Below are 23,566 nucleotides of genomic sequence, written 5' to 3'. Positions count from 1 at the left end.
GAGTGAGTGGGTGAGTGAGTGAGTGGGTGGGTGAGTGAGTGGGTGAGTGAGTGAGTGAGTGAGCGGGTGAGTGAGTGAGCGGGTGAGTGAGTGAGTGGGTGAGTGAGTGAGTGAGTGAGTGAGTGAGTGAGTGGGTGAGTGAGTGGGTGAGTGAGTGAGTGAGTGGGTGAGTGAGTGAGTGAGTGAGTGAGTAAGTGAGTGAGTGGGTGAGTGAGTGAGTGAGTGAGCTGGTGAGTGAGCGGGTGAGTGAGTGGGTGAGTGAGCGAGTGAGTGAGTGGGTGAGTGGGTGAGTGAGTGAGTGAGTGAGTGGGTGAGTGAGAGAGTGAGCGGGTGAGTGAGTGGGTGAGTGAGCGGGTGAGTGAGCGGGTGAGTGAGTGAGTGAGTGAGTGGGTGAGTGAGTGGGTGAGTGAGTGAGTGGGTGAGTGAGTGAGTGAGTGGGTGAGTGAGTGAGTGAGTGAATGGGTGAGTGGGTGAGTGAGTGAGTGGGTGAGTGAGTGAGTGAGTGAGTGGGTGAGTGAGTGAGTGAGTGGGTGGGTGAGTGAGTGAGTGAGTGGGTGAGCGAGTGGGTGAGTGAGTGAGTGGGTGAGTGAGTGAGTGAGTGAGTGACTGAGTGGGTGAGTGAGTGAGTGAGTGAGTGAGTGAGCGGGTGAGTGAGTGAGTGAGTGAGCGAGTGGGTGAGTGAGTGTGTGAGTGAGTGGGTGAGCGAGTGAGTGAGTGAATGAGTGGGTGAGTGAGTGAGTGGGTGAGTGAGTGAGCGGGTGAGTGAGTGAGTGAGTGAGCAAGTGGGTGAGTGAGTGGGTGAGTGAGTGAGTGGGTGAGTGAGTGAGTGAGTGGGTGGGTGAGTGAGTGGGTGAGTGAGTGAGTGAGTGGGTGAGTGGGTGAGTGAGTGGGTGAGTGAGTGAATGGGTGAGTGGGTGAGTGAGTGAGTGGGTGAGTGAGTGGGTGAGTGAGTGAGTGGGTGAGTGAGTGAGTGAGTGAGTGAGTGGGTGAGTGAGTGAGTGAGTGGGTGAGTGAGTGAGTGAGTGGGTGAGTGAGTGGGTGAGTGAGTGGGTGAGCGAGTGAGTGGGTGAGCGAGTGAGTGAGTGAATGAGTGAGTGAGTGAGTGAGTGGGAGAGTGAGTGAGTGGGTGAGTGAGTGGGTGAGTGAGTGAGTGGGTGAGTGAGTGAGTGAGTGCCATACAGGTCCTTGCACTGCTGTATCCTCTGCTGTAACCATGGCCCAATAAGTCTGCATTCAAGATTTAAGGTGGACAAGGGCATCGAGAAGGAACACTACAGTCACCACGCGGTCAGTAAAATCTGTGCATACACTTTTAAACTATTTTAAGAGTTACACATTCAGAGGAAGTCTAGCTATGTGTGAAAGTGGTGAGAGTCATCAGGCCTCCCGATGCCCTCTCAGGTTCTACTAAAGGAGGGTGGGATTGGGGGCGAAACCAAAGCCCACCTTGACACACTGTAATCTGCCTGTGACGCACTCCTGCAGCCCCGAGCCAGCTTGGCATTAGCGCTCCGACAGATGTTGATCCTGTGCGCGGCATCCTCATAGCGAGGGCCTTATGCCGGACGAGGCAGATCATATTTAACCCCGCGAAGGTGGGAACAAAAGCCCGCTCTGTCCTCTGCCAGTAGCTCCCCAGGCCCAGGAAGACGGATAGCATCTGACAGGCTAACATGAGCGGTTCGCTCCCAACAAAAGGATTCCTTTTTGTCCCCATCCTACTCTGGGAATTATAGAGAGGTAACTAATAAGGGCTAATCTGAAAGAAGGGGGCATGAGTTTTTTCGTCTGCCAGGAGCGCTCGCTCACGATGGTGAGGAAAGAGGAAGATTGGGAGCAAACCTGCCGCGCTGACGGACCGCTAAATGAACTGACCATTAGGGTCCATCATGGCTCGGGTACTGACGGCAGTCCAAATTATGTTACGGCTTAATGAACAGGAGAGGCACGAAGGAAAGCTTGTAATCTGCTAAAAAGCGGCAGGCTGCTGATGGAGGACGAGCATCAAAGGGGTGAAATGATGAGGGATAGTGAGAGAAGCAGGTGGAGCAGGTAAGAAATGTCAATCACAGAGAAAGGCGAGAGAAACACGGAGGCTACGTTCACACAGCGGGCGAAAGGGGCCCGGGTTCTTCGTATGTGACACAGATTGGGTGTTTGTGGGGCTGTGTGAACAACAAAAACTGAAGCAGATTAGGCCCACGTTCACCATCTCTTCTAACGTACCTTGTGACCAGAACTGCTACATCCATTGGAGGGGGATCATCTCGACCTCCGGGGACGTGGTTGTTGCCAAGATAACGAGCCCCTCCGTACTCCTCGTGCTGCCAGTGACAGAAACTCTCCAGGGCTTTCTCTCCATGATGTCCCACCTTCAGCTTCTCCTAAAGACACCAGGGAACAGCAGGGACACCCTTCATATCCACAGCCTCAGTACAGCACTCCATCGGCACCGAACACACTACACGACCAGCCAAACCTGGTGGGCCGTTTGGTTTGTTTTGTGCGGTAACAGCCTGTACGTTTCTAACATAACATTACATTACAACATTGCTGTGAGGATTTGACAGCATTCGGACACAGGAGTATTACTGAGGTCGGGTACAGATTGGACATGGACCACAAACACCACTCAACTTCGTCTCAAAGGCAGCCCAGAGAACACAGCTCCCCTGCCCTACAGCCCGTGTCCTGGAGACATTTAGTGTGCTGTGAGGTCACAGGGGTCAAGCCTGTCAGGACGGGTCAGAGGGGTCGGTCTTACCGGGCGGGAGTGCAGGAGGATGAGTTTGGTGACCCGAAATGTTCAGCCGCACGCCCAGACTCTGGTGCTGAAACATGTTATACACCTGTAGACATGAGGTGAGAGAGAGAGTGAGAGAGTGAGAGAGAGAGAGAGAGAGAGAGAGAGAGAGTGAGGGAGAGAGAGAGGGAGAGAGAGAGAGAGAGAGAGAGAGAGAGAGAGAGAGTGTGAGGGAGAGAGAGAGGGAAAGTGAGAGAGAGAGAGAGAGAGAGAGAGAGAGAGATAGGGAGAGAGAGAGAGAGAGAGAGAGAGAGAGAGAAAGAGGGAGAGTGAGAGAGAGAGAGAGAGGGAGAGTGAGAGAGAGGTAGAGTGAGAGTGAGAGAGAGAGAGAAAGAGGGAGAGTGAGAGAGAGTGAGAGAGAGAGAGAGAGAGAGAGAGGGTGAGAGAGAGAGAGAATTACATTACATTAACTTTACTCTTTAAATCACAATGAGGTAGCAATAGAAAATAGAGACATAAAATATGCATTTAAAAACTCCAGCAGCACTGCTGTGTCTGATCCACTCTACACCAGCACAACACACACTAACACACCACCACCACGTCAGTGTCACTGCAGCGCTGAGAATGATCCACCACCACATCACACCTGCTCTGTGGGGGTCCTGAGCGCTGAGGAACAGGGGGGAAGGCGGTGTAGAAACAAGGAGGTGGTCATGATGTTGCAGCAGATCGGTGTCTGTATGTGACAGGGCTGGAATTAAGCTGAGATCCACATTACAATGACCCTCTTTGTGCTCAGGAGCTCGGATGAAAGAGAGACAGCTGTTTTGCTGATGTTTACGAGGACGTTTAAGCCGACGGAACGAGGGAGCCACATCTGGACGGAGCTGCTTCATATCGGAGACTTTACAGCAGAAAGAGGGAGGTTTTTCCACAGCGGTGTCCTCACTGCTCTCCAACAATGAGGCGTGGAAGAGCAGCCTAAATCACACCCTGCCTCATTCACATCACACATCTGAACAATGTCCCGTACGTCCCCCCACAGCCCACCATTAACGAGAGGAGCGTGACTCACTGTGGGAAAGAAGCTGCTTCGCTTCGGAAAAGATCCATGGAACTGGATTCAAATGAGAGTTGACCTTTTCGTGGCCCGCCCACTAATGTGTGGTTCTGTAACTGCTGGTGTGAGGTTGGACAAGGTTGGCAGAACTCTGACACATGCAGGAGGAAACACTGTGAAATACGGTGGGTCTGAAAGGATGTGGAGCTGTCACGATGTTCTTACAGAGAAAAAGAAATAGACACAAAAGACGAACATGCGCGAGTCAATCATAGGAGCCGATGACTTCAGAACCATGGAACTTGCCAAGAGTGTGATAGACTTGTAAGTTACTGATGAATGAAGAATCCTGACCTTTAAGAAGTCTCTCTCTCTCTCTCTCTCTCTCTCTCTCTCTCTCACCCACTCTCTCTCTTTCTCTCTCACCCACTCTCTCTCCCTCTCTCTCTCTCTTTCTCTCTCTTACCCACTCTCTCTCTCTCTCTCTCTCTCTCTCTCTCTTACCCACTCTCTCTCCCTCTCTCTCTCTCTCTCTTACCCACTCTCTCTCTCTCTCTCACTCTCTTTCTCTCTCTCACTCTCACTCTCTCTGTCTCTCTCTCTCTTTCTCTCTCTCACTCTCTCTTTCTCTCTCTCACTCTCTCTCTATCTCTCTCTCTCTCTCTCTCCTCTCTCTCTCTCTCTCACTCTGTCTATCTCACTCTCTCTCTTTCTCTTCTCTCTCTCTCTCTCTCTCTCTCTCTCTCTCTCTCTCTCTCTCTCTCTCTCTCTCTCTCTCTCTCTCTCTCTTCCCCTGGTCAAAGTGCTGCAGCTGGGCCTCCATGGGAAATCAAGCCCACCTCAAAATGTTAAAGGTGAAGCCCATTCCTGCGGAACAGCGCAGCCTGTAATCTTTGTTAGGTCTTCATCCCAAACAGCATTCCGGTTCGTTTCGGAGGTTTTCCACTGAGCATGAGTTTCAACTCTCAACCTAAATTCTCATCCTAAAGGGAGCTTCATCATTCCAACATTTCCCAAAGCTGCTCTATGGAGCTCAGAATATCCAACTCATTCCAGTGATTATCACTCCCACTCATCCCAAAGATCCGTGCAAATATTCATCCCAAAGACCTTCAGTGCAGCTGGGTCCTTCCCAGTGATATTCATTCATTCATTCATTCATTATCAGTAAGAGCTTATCCAGTTCAGGGCGGCGGTGGGTCCGGAGCCTACCCAGAATCACTGGAAGCAAGGCAGGAACACACCCTGGAGGGGCGCCAGTCCTTCACAGGGTGACACACACTCACACATTCACTCACACTCGTGATATTCAATGCTGAATATTATTATTATAACTCATCCCACAGATGTTCAGTTGAGCTCCATCATTCTAACATATCCCACATGCATGTGTGTGTGTGTGTGTGTGTGTAAGACCCACCATGTTCATGACGGTCAGGAGGAAGCGCCGTGCAGCCTCTGCCCCGTGATACTGCACCATGTCCGAGTCGGCCACCACCACCGTCTCCACTGTGTATTCTCCACTCAGACGGATAGCATTCCTCCGCCCTCGAACCTCCTCTGAGCTTTTCGTCCTCTTCTCCTTCTTCTTCCCTACCACACACACACACACACACACACACACACACACACAAAGACAGAGAACCAGGTCACGACCTTAATACTCATTTCCGATACTCAGTGTGACACACACAAGACCACAGTTAAAGGGAACATCTACCACTGTTCTCCCTTGTTGTTTACAATCAGAAGCTAAGTTTCTGTTAAGGTGGAATGGTGTGTTTGAGGGGAAAATAAACACTGTTGTTTGTCCACGGCTGAGGTGTAACTCGTCTGTAAGTTTTTAATCACTGTTTGAATTACAACAGAAACCCATTCGTAACTCGAGGTGTTTAGTTTTGTAGCGCTGTCGCTAATGCAGCTAGCCGTCTCCTGAGTTTGGAGACATTTCCACCTTAAGTGATCCGAAGAATTCTTGCCGTTTTCTAAAGATACTTCAGATACCTCTGCCATGAGCAGAGAGAGAGAGAGAGAGAGAGAGAGGGCCTAGCATACCAGACTGATCCAGTTTGTTTATTTACTCATCTACAGACACCGGGGGTTAAACACATTCGGGTTCCAGCACAAAAACAGACCGGAGAGCAGCAAATGGCAAAGAAACAGTGTTTTTTGATTACAATCATGAACTTCACCTTTAATGCAAATGTGATCATTATTATTCGTTTCTGACAGTTACCGTGGATAGCAGACACATCTGGACCAAATCTGTCTCAGTAAATCTGTCTCAGTCACCGCACCGGAGCCAGACGTGGGCCAACTGTCATGAGCCAGGCTTGACTTGGGTTACAGCACGTGTTGTGGAGACACACATCGCACCTGATATCGGACCCATACGTCGTGGAGCTGTGGCTGAGCTGAGTCACCACACCATCGGTCAAGGCCAAATGTGGGCAGTAAGAGAACTGCAGATGTGCAGATGTTTGAGGCTCACTGATATCTGAGACAGGTTTAGGAGGTTTAGAGTCTGTGTTTTCCACACACTTTCTCCATGGTCCATGAGTGAGGATGAATTCACATTATTCACTGTTTTAAGGGTTAAAATTTCCCAATTACATGACAAAGAAACTCAGAGAGGGACGCGGATGATGCTGAGGACATCGACAGCTGGACAGACTTCATCGGCATCGCCGTTATGACGCAGGACCTTTAATTCCTGTTGACAGCACAATGCCTGGCTGAAGGTTCCAGTCACTGACTCTCATAAACAAAGGGGCAAACTGTGGCCCGTTTTCCTCTGGGCCTGTTTTTAAACAGTACCAGCCCTGTGCAAGATGCCCCCAATGCTCTGGGCAGAACCATATGCCCAATTAGACTTCACCATAGCAAACGCAATAGCTCTGCTGCAAACCGGAGCAAGGGGGACCAAGTCAAAGCATTGGGGGGTGGGGGGGGGGGGGGGGGGGTTGGGGGGGGGGGGCTAAAACTTTCCAGACGCACAGGGAGGAACATTAAAGGGCAGATATAACAGAAAAGCCCTCTACTAATTTGGGAAATGAAACGCATTGCATTTTCAAAAAGGGCTGCAACCAGCCCAATATGATTTCAGCATGGTTGTGATGTCACAAGCATGTGCATCCATTCAGCCTACAGCGATTTAACGATCCCATTAACATAAGATTAAAGTCAATGCCAAATGGGAGTTGGAGGGGCACATACTCCCCCTTTGGGCTGAGGAACAGTGCTCTCTGGATTGAATGAACACCATCCAATACATTTGGGATGAGTTGGAGTGGAATTCCAGATCCAGATCTAATCATCCAGCATCAGGACCTCGCTTCATTTATGGCTCAACACAACCAAATCATAAGAGCAATGTTCCAGCACAAAGCTAGACTAAAGAGTAGAGCTCTAGATGCCTGTGAAACAAAGTCTGAGCCGTCTCCTGCCTGACTGTTTGTGTTTGCTTGTTTCTCAGCGTGTGTAAACACAGTAGTAAAAGCTGCTTTGTTCCCATTGAGACCTCCGGATCACAGGATGACGACAATGACTGACAGATGCAATTCCTGAACGCATATCAAAGCCCCGTGCACGTCACGCAGCCCTGGGCCCAAACCCATGGAATTAAAAACACTGCCTCTGTGGCTTTTAAAGGGGGCATATTACAAAGAAATCTCTTGTCCGGTGCCTGTGCACATCAACCTGGGGATCTGGAGCCTACCAACACGCACACTGTGAAACAAGACCACCCAGTCCGTTTTCTGTGGGCTGCCTAAGTCAGGAAACAAGATGAAACCTGAAGTTCTGATTCTGCTCCGCCTCTGACCCGCCCCCCTCGTTTGAGTCTGTCCAATCACAGGGCTGGACCCGTGTTTATGTGAGAGCGCAAAGACGAGGTTGAATTCAGTAAAACTGACACAACAAGCGTGGAGTAAAAACTGAAAAAACAAGAACGAAGAAGAAAGAGAACAGAGTGAAAATGACTTAAAAATCACTCCCCACTGCTGTGCGCTCGGGGCGGGGTGAACAGTGAGCGGCTCGTTATCATTTAAAGGAGCAGGCGTCCAGAACAGAGCTGTTTCCACAGGGGGAGAACACTGCTGTGGGATTTGAACCAAAGCAGGTCACAGATGTTTAATTAAGACCCAGAACTCTCTTTTAAAGAAAGGCTGAATTTTTCTTTAATAGTGAATGGCTATGGGAGCTCTTTCCTGTTCACGGCCCATGAACAGTGCCCTATGTCCTACATGCTAATCCTCACCCTTCAGTCGCAACACGGCTACCTCCATGTGGTGGAACCCCTTTCCTGAGCCCTCAGTGTGAAGCGGAACTCAGTGTGAAGTGAACTCTTTGGTGGGCTTGAATAGACAGATCTGTATGAACGATCTGCGCAGCCACTTGAGGTAATTAAACTAGACGCAGTGACAGTGACATGACAAGATAATGGAGAGTGGATCACCCCCGCAGGTGGTTGTTATAGTGATCTGTCACGGATTGACACAGACAGCCATGTTGTAAGAGTCGTGCATCATTTAAATGTTCAGAAGGTCTGAGGGATGAGACACAATCAACCTGTGCTTAAACTTCTAAACATTGGTGATGCTCCTTTAAAGCAACAGTGTCCTGGTTAAAGCCACAACCCCCAACAATGGGAGGCTATGGTAAAAAAAAAATACTATGGAACAAATTACAGCAAGATTACATTTAATTCAGATTAATTTTTATTAATTTTAGCTCCCTTAGCTCCGCCCTAGCCCCACCTTGTCATCAGTGTTCCCATCTGTGCCTCCTTTGTTGCCCCGCCCTGTCGTCTCTCCCAGGTGTTCCTTGTCTGTGTCACTGTGTTGAGTGCTCCCTTGTCTGGTCTCGTGTGTAGATGTGTGCTTTTGTTTTTGAGCGTTTGCCTGCGTCCACCAGTTCACGGTTGTTTTGCTTGTTTCTGTATATCACAGTGTGTTATGTTGTTGTTTTGTTTTAATAAAAGTATTCCTTGCCTCCTCGTCCTCCCTTCGACCGTGACTCTTGATTTTGTGACTGTAAATGCACCGCACATATGAAGCAAAACTATGGAACTATATCTGAAGAATCCAGAGATGTATTCATAACCCTTTCATGTCATACACAAGGAGCCTTTTAGAGGAAGAAGCTTGAAACTCTACAACAGAGCAGTTCACCTGCCTGAGTGAATGCACCTGATTTAAATGGGTATATTATGCGCACATATATAAAATGCTACTGAAAGCCTGTGCTAGCATTTTTCCTGTGGTGTTGCTATCAGTGTGTGAGGAGTGGGAGAAGAGGGTTGCATTGACAATCCAACACAATGAGCAGCACTTTGAACACATTTTATAAGTGCTCAGAAACTTGTAAATAACTCATCAAAGAATAAAGTTACGTTAAAACCAAGCACACCATTGTTTTTCTTGTGAAATTCCCAATGAGTTTGATGTGTCACATGACCCTCTTCCCATTGAAAAAACAAAAGTTGGATTCAAAATGGCCGACTTCAAAATGGCCGCCATGGTCACCACCCATTTTGAAAAGTGCCACACACAGGAAGTTAATATCACCAACCATTCCCATTTTATTAAGGTGTAACCATAGAAATGGCCCACCCTGTACATAGATATATACGTTTAATGTGATATATTCATTTCACATGGAAATGATGCACACATTTGGATCAATTCAAAACAATTAACCCCCTGTGAACTGGAGTGTGTTTGTTACTTGCTGAGAGCAGACAACTGAGCGATTTCTCTGTGGTCTTTTGGCTGAGTGGACACTCCTGGACCATTCGGGACACAATCGAGGGCTCGTATGACCAAGCAAAATAGATGAAGTGTGAGTGGCTGTACACTCTGACTGCAGACCAGTGGTCAGTGGATTCCCTTGAGGTTCTGTAAGTGGCAGGTGAAGGGCCAGGATTTTTCTGTGCTGAAGGAAATGAGAGGGGAGGGCTACACTCCATACCACAAACCTGCTCCATCTTCTGGACCATACAGCTGTGTGTGTGTGTGTGTGTGTGTGTGTGTGTGTGTGTGTGTGTGCGCTAAGCTGAAGGAATCAGTGGGTGGAATAAAAATGTCTGCGAGGCCTGAGGAGCATGAGGGAGAGCGGGTGAGGACGGGGAGGAATGGGCGGTGATGTATTGGAAGTTGTTGTTTGGGATTTTTGTGAGGGTGAGCCGGAGAAAAAAGCTCCAACATTTTTGGGATTCCGCCTGGTTCGGAGCCTGACCGCAGCTCATAGCCATTCCAATCACAATCTCTGGCAGAGACTGGGCCTGCAGCTCCATCACAAACACTAGACTGAAGGAAACACAGCTTCAGGGTCCTGGGTTCAAAATTCACTGTCTGAGTGTGGTGTGTTCTCCCTGTGTCTGTGTGGGCTTCCTCCAGGTGCTCAGGTTTCCTCCCACTGTCCAAACACATATATTGGTAAGTGGACTGGCGAGTGACAGGGTGAATGTGTTAGTGACAGGTGAATGTGTGAATCTGTCCACAGTGTGAGTGTGTGTGTGTGTGTGAGAAATAAAATTTCCAACCACACTCTTCTTTGTAATCTTTAGCTCCTCCTCTGCTTGTCCTCTAACAATCTCGATCTCTCTATCTCTTCTCTTTCATCTTCCATCAAAGCAGCCCTCACTTTCTGTTCCCTTCTTATCTTTCTCCAGATTCCGCACCCTGTCCCTCGTCCCCTTCAATAGGAGTATTAACAGGGAGTGAGATTCCGACCTGCCCTGCCGGAGTCAGGTGTAATAAAGCTGTGTGGCCTCTAGACCTGACGTCCTGAGTGTCTTTCAAGCTCAGGTGAAGTTCTGATTTTTTTTAATTATTTTTTTATTATTTTATGGCTGCAGTCTCCAAACAGCAGCTAACTGTGAGCTCCGGTTCCTCCCCTGCTGTCCCTCCAGGCCAAGCCTGGGTCAGGCTGCTCCTCCTGGGTCTGCTGAAGCCATTTCACACCCTGTTCCTCCAGCCTCTGATCTTCTGTCCCCTGAGCTATCAGAATACCGCTTCTCTTCCAAGTCTGCTCACAGCGGGGTACGACCACGGTGAGAACGGACAAACACCCTGTCCTTTCCTGTCGGCTTTGTGGTTCCTGAGCTGTAGGAGTGTGGTAATGGGTTAGTGATATTTCCAGGTAGCTGTTTTTTGTTTGTGAAAAATCATCTGCTGGTTTGCCATTTTAAATCAGCACTGATTACGAAGAACAACGATGGACTGCCACGTTCTTTACCTAGAAAACACAAGGCACATTCATCTCATCCATGCAGGAATTCTGACAGATTGCAATACACCACAGGAAGTGTAGGGGGCGACGTAACCTCTACAGTGTTTTTGCACTGTTTAAAGCAACACTAGGTAGTATTTTACCCAAACAATTACAGCTTCAGAATCATTGTGATGCTCCACTGAGCTGTAACAGGGAGAACAGAGCCTCTGTCGTTGCTACTCTGGGCTCAGCACTGCAGAAACTGCACTATGTAACTGTTAGAAGAGGGTAGATTTCAGGACAGTGCTCTAAAAGTGAATTACACTATGCAGCTGTAGGGGGAGCCATACTTAGTGCTGCTTTAAACCTGTCATATTTAATCTGAACTTAACCATACTTTGCAAATGGTGTTGGGAAAAGAATAGATATTGAAACACTGCTGTGAGGATCTGATGGCATTTGCCCATGAGAACATTAACTGAGGTCAGTTACCGAGGTTTTATGATTATTTCCGGATCCCAGATCATCTCAAAGCACAGTTCCACTGCTTCACAGCCCTGCGTTGGGGGGCTTTACACCCTTCTGGTCGACAGCTGGCATTGGGCGTGATGACCTGAACTGTGTCAAGATCCACAAATGTTTAGATATTGTACTCGATGTCGTTATGAGGAGAACAGAAGTGTGGAACCACTGACAGATCGGAAGAGTTTAAGGGTTAATGACGGACAGGAGTCGCGGGCAGTGGCCGCCGCAGACGTTCGCATGTCGACAGGAGCGCATTCAGCAGCAGAGGGGACGGAGTGTGAGAGGAAAAAAGTTTCACTTCATTTCGGCTGCTTTTAACACTCCTACTCCATCCTGTGTGTAACATGATCCTCCCTTACACATCCAGACTGAGAGTGTGTGTGTGTGTGTGTGTGTGTGTGTGTGTGCTCTAAAGCGTTGAGGACATAGAGTTTAATGGATATAAAGTCTGTCTCCGTCTGTATCTTTCTCTGGGGACGGTGTGGTTTGGGATGCAACTTTCTCTTTCCCTGCTTTCTCTACTTTTCAACACACCGGCAGGAGAGAGAGAGAGAGAGAGAGAGAGACAAAATGGGAGGGGAGGGGGGGTTCTGGCAAATCCCTGAAACAGCTCAGGACAGACGTTGAATGCAAGGGAAAGAATTTTTCCCCCAAATTTTGGCACCTCGAGCCTCTCGGCTCACCCTCGACAGCTCTGCAGACGCCAGGTGCACGATGGCTAAAGCACCTGGAGCTCCAAACACACTCATAGATGCGCGCGCACACACACACACACACACACACACATTGCCTTTACACACTGTTAGGACACAGGTCATTCAGACGATGCCATCCCTATCCGATCAAAGTGTGTATCTTCAAATTGAACCCAAGCGTGGGCAGTATAAACCTCACATTCGCCCTCTTTTACTTTTACATCAAAACTATTTCATGGTTAAAATATTCGAATCAAGGTTCTATGGGACTGTTTTTATTGATTGCTTTGATACAGATGTTTATATATGTTTTTATTCACTGAGAGAGAGAGAAAGACAGAGAGAGAGAGAGAGAGAGAGAGAGAGAGAGAGAGAGAGAGAGAGAAAGAGGGAGAGAGAGAGCAAGAGAGACAGAGAGAGAGAGCAAGCCTAGCATACTGGACCGAGACAGTTTGTTTATTTACTCATTTACAGACACTAGGGTTTCGTAAACACATTAGACCAGTTTTGACCAAAGAAACAGACCAGAGAGCGGCAAAAGGTGAGGAAACTATTAAAAATTTATTTTCATTACAATCATTAATGAGTGTGTGGAGTTGTTGGGTTTGTGTTTGGAGGGTCCTCCGTCCCCATGTGTTCGGTCCTGCACTGGTGATGATTCACAAATATCCTCACCACAGTTGTGACACCACACACAGCGATAATAATTTGCTCTGTGTGTATGATTTATATTTAAATACAGATCTGTTTGAAGTCCACTCTATTGTAGTCACACGGTGCTCCCACACTGGTCACTGCTTCAACACGCTCAGAGGAGAACCCTGACTGCTAGTACAGAGCAGACTATTCCTAAAACAAATATGATATTCATATAATAACATGGACCCCGTGGGTCAGCTCTGTTTCTCTGTGGCGCACAAATTCTGGACCTTTCTGGTGCTGAAAATGTCTGAAAACAAATACATACAGATCCTTCTCATAAACGCGACCCTCCAGAACCCCCCAGACTCCCGCTCTTTCAGTGCTTTCCCACCCCCCTCTCATTTTTGAAGCAGGTTTCAATTACTTCAAGTCCCAGATATGGACATATGGAAAGAATTTATTTGCACAGGTTGTCAACGTTCTGGTGGTCTCCCCCCCCTCCTCCTCCTCCTCAATCGAGGGGTTATGTAATATTCATGGCGCAGTCGGGCCAAACCAGGAATCAGGCCACGACGATGGTGAAACGCTGGAGACGGTGATGTTGGACCAGAACAGGCCCTAACTGCGACGCTGTGAGATGAGAGTGGAAATTCCAGCCGTGTTGTTTAAGTTGGCGGATGAGACTGTATATTTCTGTATGAGCACGGATTTCAGTTTTTTTTGGCTAATTATCACAGTTTCCATGCTAACCTCCACCCCCCCCACCCCCGCCCCCCACTACACTCCATAAAAAAAGGAACTACAACTCCAATAATGCACTGTGTGCAGACAAAACTTCCTGTCCCTAAACACGAGGGGCCAGGAGCTCTTTTGGCCTCGTGCTGAAACACAAGAGCCAATATTTAAGGAATTGTGGAACGCTCAGTGAGACAAAATCGTCCGTCTTGGCGAAGGAGGTGTAGCCACAGGGCTGGAAAATATGCACAGTGTTATTCACAAAAGAAATCAGTGGAATTCTCTCTCTCTCTCTCTCTCTCACACACACACACACACACACACACACACACTCTCTCACCCTTTCCTCGATAGTTTTTATGAAGCAGCCCAGGAACAGGTTCTAACAGGAGTTTAGTGACATTGACCTGAGAAATGAATGCACATTAAAAAAGCAAAACAGCTGCACCTTCTCCCCCACCCCCTACCACCCCCCCCCACCCCCCACCCCCAGTGTCTCTCAACAGTGCAAAAAAAAAAAAATGAAGACATCAAAAGGATAAGACATGGCCATAAAATGTTGCAGGGAAAGCGCTGATTTATGAAGGTGACAGATTTCAGGAGCCCGGAGGGGGAGGGGGAGGGGGAGGGGGAGGACGCAAAGCCGAGCGTCACGATTATCATAACAGATTCCTCACGCGCAATACATCATACACACAGAGCCCGGGCGGAGAGAGCGCTGCAACACTCCCGGGTCCAAATCAGCCGAGTGAAATACGGCTCGCTGCGAGGTGCTATAATGACTTTTCAGTGACACTGTATTTCACTGGAATTAGGGACGGAGAGAGCGCTCAGAGATCCCTCACTGAACATTCAGAGGCCACGAGGATCACAACAGAACACACTTAAGCCTCACATTCACACACACACACACACACACATTCATTCATTTTCGGTAACCATGCGCCCCGTTCAGGTTTTTATGGGTCGAGAGCTTACCCTGAATCACAGGGATCAAAGGGAAACACCCAGGACAGGGCCTGAGTCCATCACAGGGCACCACACACCCACACAGTCTCACCCTGTCGCTCACACACTCCCCCCTGTGGACGCTTTTGAACAGCCACCAGCGTGTGTTTTTTTGGAACCATAGGAAGAAACTGAAGCACCTGGAGGAAACCCATGCAGACACAGGGAGAACGCACAGTATGGTACATACCCAGTAACTTTAATTTAATTCATACAGGTGATAATTTTAAATAAATAATTAATGACAGATAATACGAGACTCATAGCCACAGACCCTCTGTCCCCGTCAGATAAGCAGCTTTTAAACCGAGTCCATCCTTCCTCTGAGAACTCATCTCTGTGGGTCTGAAAGGACGTGGCTGCGTGGTGAGCAGGAGATGTTCCCTTAACACTTCACTGGCTTTTAACTCTAACCACGAGTTCAAAAATGGCACAAACATTACATTAAAAGAAATTCTTACCGTGGACGATCTGGCAGTGTTTGGACCTGCTGCTCGTGGACTCAGACGCTTCCTCCGAGGAGCGTTTCTGCCGGACCACCTTGTGCTCCTGGCCGGAAAAAGAGGTGACCTCCTGCCCCACCGGCTCAACGAAGAGCGTCTCATCTCCAATCTGCACCAGGCCGGTCTGAGAGAGGCACAGAGACAGAGAGCGGGTTAGCCCTGGAGTAGAGGTGATTCCAGGCATTACAACATTAGAATTAGAATTTGAATTATTGGTCACTGTGATTGCACACAGAGGAACTTGTTCTCCACGTTTAAACCAATCCGTGCAGTGAAACTCATGTACACACACACTAGTGAACACTAGGGGGCAGTGAGCACACATGCCCGGAGCGGTGGACGGCCCTAGCCACGGGAAGCAGTTGGGGGTCGGTGCCTTGCTCAAGGGCACTTCAGTCATGACCTGTCGGCTCAGGGGGCAACCTTCCGCTTACAAACACAGTTCCCTAACCCCCAGGTGACATCTTACAGCGACAAGACTAAAGTTAGCATCAGTAAATTACATTAAAAACTCAAAGTACATTCAGATTCTCCCAGCCTTGGACCCCTAACGTATCCACACACTCTGCAAGCAACTGTTTATTTTTTCTGCATTCATGGTGTGTTAGTGTGTGTTGTGCTGGTACGAGTGGATCAGGAACAGCAGTGCTGCTGGAGTTTTTAAACCCCTCAGTGACACTGCTGCACTGACTAGAGGACGACCACCGCAAACTGTGCAGAAGCAGATGAGCCACTGTCTCTGACTCTACATCTACAAGGTGGACCAACGAGGGAGGAGTGTCTCACAGAGTGGACAGAGAGTGGACACAGGGTTTAAAAACTCCAGCAGCACTGCTGTGTCTGATCCACTCTACACCAGCACAACACACACTAACACACCACCACCACGTCAGTGTCACTGCAGCGCTGAGAATGATCCACCACCACATCACACCCAAATAAATGTCAAAATAAATGATTTAGTTGTTTTTAAGATTAATTTGCTCAGCTATAGATAAAGCTAAGTAGGCTTGTTCTATGCTTAGTGTAACAGACTAGTACAACAGCTTGTTAGAGTCTCTCATGCCTCTTTATATGATAAATTGTGTTCTCTGTAGTCAGCTATGACCACTAATAACAGAGTGGCTTTTGAGTTTAAAAATTAATCAAATTAAAAATTAATTAGTATTCTGTCATTTAAGCAGTTGTCTGCAACATGGAAGTGCTCCCAGGAGTGCTGCTCACTTCAGGATCTATACGTCTCAATGTCACAGTGTAGAGCTCCATCCATCAACTGGACCCTGGGGAGCTGCAGCATATGTGGCCTTGTCTGTCTACTTCGCTCTGGATGTCCCTGTTTAACCAACATCAAGAGACTGGCTTTAAGGACAGATTCTCTCTTCTTGTTTAAGGTAAAACTGCAGTTTCAAATGTGATGTTGCTTTAATCTTGCGCAAATTAGTGTTAACACCGTTTTAGCCCTTCTTTTGCTAGCAGTACCTATTGTTTTGCTGGCATAGCTAGCTTAAAAATGAGCTAGTGTTTACTACTGTAAGTAGCTAGTTGTTATGCTAATACAAAACTTGCTGCCTGTTATTCTACAGTAATCTATAAAAAATGTATTCGAGTACAATTGCTGTTATAGCAAAACTCTAGCTTTTATACTAGCACAACACCACTTTACTAACTGTTAGTGGTGTATTAAAATAGCATGTAGGTAGCTAGCTTTAGCTAACATATCATTTACTAGTTAGTATACTTTTTTGAGGTAGGGGTGTTACAAATAGTTTTTAGTTAAATCAGCAACTTAGCTTGCTAATACTTGCTAAAAAATGGTCATGCTGAAATGGCATTAACAGAAGATTCTCTCTCTCTCTCTCAGCATCACTCAAGGGCTTGGCTTAATTTCGCTAATGCCACTATAGCAATGAGTGTGTGTTCACTCAAGCACAACCAAAACCAGACCAATCCATTAGTTTAACCATGTTTCTACTGAAATAACAGTGCAATTACTTAAAACATTTTCTCTCTCAACTTTAGAGGAGAATAACTATTGTAAAAGTATCTTTTAGCAGCTAAACATTCAAATAACTAGCGCTTAAAAGCAGGTTCACAGCAGTTAGCTTAGCATCAGTACACAACTTCAGTTAGGACGAATACTAGGGATGTAAACTAGCATGTTAACATAAAGCTAGTGGATCATCTAACATTTTAGCTAGAAGGTAAAATAATCCGTTGAAATTCCGTAAAATCTATTTTTTTCATATATTGTCATTTTACAAACTGAAAATTGAAATATGTATCTTACAGATTAGAAATGTAATTATCTGTGATTGTTTTGTTGATTCACTCCAGTCAGTTTACGTCATTCTACGTAATTATAACACATGCATTTGTGAGGTTCTGCTGGTGTGGGTTTCCTCTCTTTCAATGATGCACACAATAGCAATTGTTATGCGTACCGATGTCTCAAGAACGAGACGTTATATCAATTCCTGAATTTTCTGAATTGATCCCTATAGTCTTTACATAGTCAGTCACTTAAACACCAGATTACAGTCATCAGGCAGTGGCTAGCACAAGCCATAAGTTAATATTCTTCTTGTTGCTTGTTAAAAATGTGGAATAAAGGCAAGGGCAAAGGTTTCCTAAAGCAGTTGAGACAAAATACAGAACTTGCATAGTTCCAACATACTATGTCCATTCCTCTTCCTGTTGCCCTCCAAGAAAAGCACATCAGCACCCAAGCTAACGTCCATAAAACCAAGCTAAACTTCAGGGCAGTCCTTCAGGGGGCCAGGCTTGAAAGAAATGCTATTGAGAATACACCACACAGAATGAATTTCCATATGAAAGAGGGATACAGAATTCCAGTGGAGTCTGCTCCTGCACATCCCCATGCTGCATGTTTCGCTTCAGGCCTGAATCACAAGAATGTGTTCTAGCGAATAAAAAATTTATAATAATAGCACGCTGTGGTATAAACTAAAACTCTGACTAGATTTTTTATTGTATGTCTGTTTGTGTGTGTGTGTGTGTGAAGGCAGGAACGGCGTGCCAAAGGCCTGAAGGGCAATTATATCTGCTCAGTGCAGAGGAAAAAAAGGCATAAATCAGTCTATCATTATAAGCTCATGACAGAAAGCAGCCCATATTTGGTAAATTCCCATCCAAAAATCATAGTCAAATTACAGAGCAGAAATTAGTCTCCTTCCACACAACCGTAACAATACATAACTGTCATCCAGCCGTTAGCGTAAGGACTGTTTAACTGGAAACTAGGCCAAGAAAAACTAATGTAGATACTAATGCTAGCCACAGTGGTCATATCGCTAATGCATATCCCAGCTAAAGAGGTCATATCGCTAACAGAAATGCTAATGCTAGCTACGTGGCTAAGCATCAATAGAAATTCATATTGAAGTCACAAACTGAGTGCAGTTTTCAAACTACACCAACATTTTCAACAACGGTGATAGAGCCTTATGGATTTAACCCTATCAGCTTTCTATTTCTCCAGACAGTGGACTGTCTCCTCCTCCGTTATTGTGTTTCTCATGAGGCTAATCAGAAGCAGAAGAGTCCTCCTGTGCTATGTACATAACATCACAACAAGTTCAACACAATCACAACATTCATGTCCTCCCACAGCAAAGAAAAATCAAAAAAGGAGACCTCCTTAACATCTCAGTAGTTTCTCTTACACAGCAATGAGATCAGATGTAAAGACATAGGAGACTTTATCATGAGTCTACTGCTGCTTGAACATGTCTCCCGAGACTAAGACCTCAGTAATGTCACATCTCACGAGACGCAAACTACTCTCTATCTCTCTCTCTCGTGTATTCTTTTTTGTCTCATTGTTTTCCTAAGAAAGTTTAGGAGAATCACCATTATGAGCCATTACCCAGCAACCTATGAGCATTAAAATTTTCCTGGACAATCCGATCCCCTTCGTCCAAAAACAGCCGCAGACTTAAATTCATTAAAAATAATTGCAGTCAGAGCATTAGTCAGATTTGATATTTTCCTCCAGTGTTTCCTCCAACAGCTGCTGTGCTCACAATCCCAATGCAAATGCTAAAGCTAGCAACACTGGTCACATCCCTATTGACCTGCATTTTTTATGTCTGCCTGCAGACAGCATGCTGGGACCGCTGCTGGCCTGTGGAATGGGCCAGGAGTCATGGAAGATTGCGCGACGAGGCTAGTCAAAACATCCAGCTGAGCTCCAGCTGATCTGGGGAGGCGTCCTGCTTTCTGCTAGCTGTCACGCTGCCCGGAGGTGTCAGGGAAAGCTTGACCCAGTCTCGCTTCCACATGCGCTTAGAGCACTCGCAGCGAAAGTGACCTCATTTTCCACAGTCGCAGCCTAAACGGAGCTTATATGGAGAGGAGGGGGAGAAGGGTATAAACGTGTGGCAGGCGGAAAACGTACTGAAAACGGCACTGTCAGTTTGTGATTAGTCGGTGTTGCACGACTGAGAGTGACTGCATGGTGATGACCCAGTACAGTGTGCGGAGCCGAGGTTAACAGACCGAGTGGAAGAGACGTCTGGAGAACCAACAGAGACCGCCTCCAGGCACACGCCAAATGTTGCAGGGCAGAATTCAAACCATGCACAGTGCCAGGGCAGGAATGAAGGAATGCCTGTGCTGCACGGGTGTCATGCATTCTCAATTCCACATGCACACTGCCCCAACTGTCCTTCGCATACACTTTCACAAACAATGCTCTAACACAAACACACACACACATGTCCATATACACACATGCCTCTACTCTCTGACTGCCTCAGCGTGCCAAAGTTGTAGGAGGTCAGGGGCATCGCTCTGAACCATTGGCCCAGCTAAATGCAGCCTGATGGCTTTCCACGATGTTTCTACTCATCTCTTTCATCCTTTCCGAGTGATTGTTAAGTCCGTTCGTATTTCGTAGAATGCTAAAAGGCTGATCTCCAAACAGAAACATGCAGAACCCCCAACAATCCAATGCAATACAATACAGTCTCATACAAGATCTGTGTATTTCCACAAAACCCCCCGTACAGTACAATACACAATCTCCAAAACATCCCATACAGGTCTACACAGTCCCACAAATGTCCCCATACATTCCTCCTTACAATTCATAAATGCAGAGTCTGCAAACACGTAGAAACTCTAAATGTAAGCTGAGGCAACGTGTGTGTATTTTCACAGCAAGCCTTTCCAAATAATGCCCCCCACCCCCCAACACCAACACAATTTCAGACTGCTTTCAAACTCAAAGCACTTTTCAACTCTGTCTTAAAAGGACACCCAAGCCTTTGAAAGACTTGAAAGCCGTTTACAGCCCACCACTAAACTCTCCACCAAGGAAGCGCTGACTCACCAGACCACCACAAGTGTCCAGCGAGGCAAAGGAGTCTGTGTGGTTCAGGACGGCTCCAGTGTAGAAGCAGGACTGTCCTTTAAAGTTCGGCTGGTGCTGGACGCTCCCTCCTTCGCTCCTCTCTTCCACCAGGAAAGCCTCTGAGAGGAAAGCCTCATCCCTCTGCAGCTCCAAGTAAAGCTCTTGTCCGAACGCCGGCAGAGACAGGAGCAGGTGGTCCTGCCGACCGTCCGAACGCCTCCTGCGGCCAGAGCTCCAGCCGGGGGTTTCCCACGGCGCCTGCCCAAAACGCAGCTCCACCGGCACCACCACGTCCATCTCGTACACTACCGAGTGGGCTAGGGAGGAGGGAGAAAAGATAAAGCATGGTTTGGGACCGCATTATTTTGGGGGTCAGGGACTAGTTACATGCAGCCGGGCAGTAAGTGTGGAAGAGCAGGGTTTGGAGCGAGGTACAGTAAGGCTGTAAGAGCAGTACATACTGGGAGTTAGAGGCAGCAACAGTGAGTTATTTGGAGTTGGAGGCAGTAAGCATTGAATTATTAGATGTAAGAGACCGTAATATTGGGAGTTTGGGTGTTAGAGGCCGTAAGAGCAGCAGCTATTGGAATTTACAAACAGATTAGTGGCAGTTATTTGGATTTGGGGGATTTGAGTTATTGGGAGTCAGAGGCACTAAGAGTGACAGGTTTTAATAGAGGCATTAAGACTGAAAGTTATGAGGAGTAAGAGGCGGACAGAGTGGAGTTTTGTGGGTTAGATGCAGTCAGACTGGGATTTATTGAGTTAGAGGCAGACAGAGGAGTTTATTGTGAGTTAGAGGCAGACAGAGTGGAGTTTATTGTGAGTTAGAGGCAAACAGAGTGGAGTTTATTGTGAGTTAGAGACGGACAGAGTGGAGTTTATTGTGAGTTAGAGGCAAACAGAGTGGAGTTTATTGTGAGTTAGAGATGGACAGAGTGGAGTTTATTGTGAGTTAGAGGCGGAGAGAGTGGAGTTTATTGTGAGTTAGAGGCAGACAGAGTGGAGTTTATTGTGAGTTAGAGGCAGACAGAGTGGAGTTTATTGTGAGTTAGAGGCAGACAGTGGAGTTTATTGTGAGTTAGAGGCAGACAGTGGAGTTTATTGTGAGTTAGAGGCAGACAGAGTGGAGTTTATTGTGAGTTAGAGGCAGACAGAGTGGAAGTCACTGAGAGTTTCACAGCAAGAGAGTGTGAGATAACAGGAGGGCAGTTACCGGGAGCTGGAGGCATTAAGAGTGCTTCAGGGAGTTAGAGGCAGATGGAGTTAGCTGCACAGAGAGACAGTGTCTGCAGACACAGTGCTTCAGAAAGTGAAAGAATGAAGGAGTTACAGTAAAAGACTTAAAGTATTAAGCTGGTGGAGATTTAAGGTGAAGGCAGTCACTCAGCTCCTGATAGAAATCCTCCGAGGCTGTTATTCTCTGCAGTGGGGAGTTTAAAAAAGGAGACGCAGCCAATGGAGGCGGGTAAAGACGGACAGACGGCAGGAGGCAGAAGTCTAGGGCACAGTCTTACCTGCTAGAGCCTGGAGTCCGGAGGAGAGCAGCAGCAGGGCGAGGAGAGGGAGTCCGGTCATTGCTGCACGCGGACGCAGCGGACACACACACACTGCAGAGGACTGAACTACCCCGAAGTTGGAGAAACTCATCGCCGCTGCGAGCGCAGTGAACTTGAGGCCACCGGCCACGCCCCCCCTCTCGCCTCTGATTGGCTGGCGAGATTTATGAAAACAGATCTGCGTCATGCTATTGGACGCTCTCGCCATCTGGTCTGGAGCGTGGGCTGCAACCCTACACGTGCTTTCCATGCTGCTGCGGCTGCGGGGTGCAGCTGCACATGAAGGGAATAAAACAACACGTTTAACAACACGTTCCCTCGATATAATCATTTAATCAAAGACTTATCAGAGAAGTGTTGTGTTATTTTTTAGTGATGAATGGCATTAATCAGGAGATTGGGCACTTTTTTGCAGCAGTGACACGCCTCTAGTCTTCAAAGATGTTGCAGATACGTGAACACTGCGGTGAGGATGTGATTGCATTCACAAGTTCAGTTACTGCTGCTGGATGATTACTTTTAGAGTACAATCACCACTCATGTCCAAAGGAGCTCCATAACGCCAGAGAATGCATTTCCACCGCCCAGTACTTAGTGACCAGGGCTTTATACGCCTCCCGCCAGCTCTTGGCATTGGGTATGGTGATCTACACAGTGGTAATATGTAAATTAGGTAGTTAGGTATCAGACACTGACAAAACCAGCACTGTGTTCGAAACTGCTCACTACATAGTGCACTGATTTGGTTCTACTGCCTTTTGAGTGCACTCAAACAATCCCACAATGCACCGCAAAAAGTAGTGTACAACCCATAATTAATCTAAAGCATTGTTTGGTAAAAACGCGCATGAGTTAGTGTCTGAAATCGTCCACTACTCCCTTGAATGTCGTTCCCTATAAAGGGTGCACTCTGTAGTGAGTAGGGAGCCGTTTCACACTGCGTAGGTTAAAGGTGGTTGGAGGAGTCCTAGGTGTCTTTGCCCCCCGCCCAGACGCCGGACCCTCAGCAGGAGAGCAGTTGTAGGAGGCGTAGAGGCGGAGGAGGGATGCAAAATCATGACACGTAACAAAAGAGACGTGGAGATATACGGCCTGTAAGATGTAGGAGTAGGAGTTTTGTCCTTCACCATTTCATAACTCCATCAGAAGCATAGGCCGCCACTGCCTTTCTGACGAGTAGGTGTCCACCATAGAATGTATAACTGATTCAATGAGTTGTCAAGGTCTTTCCTTTTATCAGCTGTACATTCTCCTGGAGAAACTGTGAAGAACCAAATTGTTAAAGGTGTTCAAAGCCTGTTACGTCTGTTATTTGGAGGTTTCCATGTTCTTGCTCAATCAACGTGTCCCAGAGTGGGTCCAGAGGGATATTTAACTTGTGTATTTTGACTCTTTTCCTGCCTTTTTCCACCTGTTTCAACACATCCACTGCAAAACAAGTCTTTTATGAGTCCATCGGGGCGTGAGAGAGGAGGGGTCAAGCTTTCAGACCACGGGCCACTCT

At 47.2% G+C, this 23,566-nt stretch overlaps 1 protein-coding gene across 1 annotated transcript in view; it reads right to left on the bottom strand.

Moving 5' to 3' along the window:
* Positions 1 to 22,143, bottom strand: part of LOC136685113 (A disintegrin and metalloproteinase with thrombospondin motifs 17-like) — a gene marked incomplete at its 3' end in the record, with an annotated part of 65,972 nt that extends 43,829 nt beyond the window's left edge. Inside the window, 7 exon segments of the mRNA XM_066659290.1 lie at positions 2,227 to 2,384; positions 2,765 to 2,800; positions 2,802 to 2,849; positions 5,227 to 5,399; positions 15,088 to 15,253; positions 20,483 to 20,820; positions 22,021 to 22,143. Coding sequence (XP_066515387.1) covers positions 2,227 to 2,384; positions 2,765 to 2,800; positions 2,802 to 2,849; positions 5,227 to 5,399; positions 15,088 to 15,253; positions 20,483 to 20,820; positions 22,021 to 22,081 — 980 coding nt within the window.
* Positions 22,144 to 23,566: the final 1,423 nt, after the last annotated feature.

The sequence above is a fragment of the Hoplias malabaricus genome, unplaced genomic scaffold (assembly GCF_029633855.1).
Source record: "Hoplias malabaricus isolate fHopMal1 unplaced genomic scaffold, fHopMal1.hap1 scaffold_82, whole genome shotgun sequence".
NCBI lineage: Eukaryota > Metazoa > Chordata > Actinopteri > Characiformes > Erythrinidae > Hoplias > Hoplias malabaricus.
This window is presented reverse-complemented; position numbering and strand designations above follow the sequence as displayed.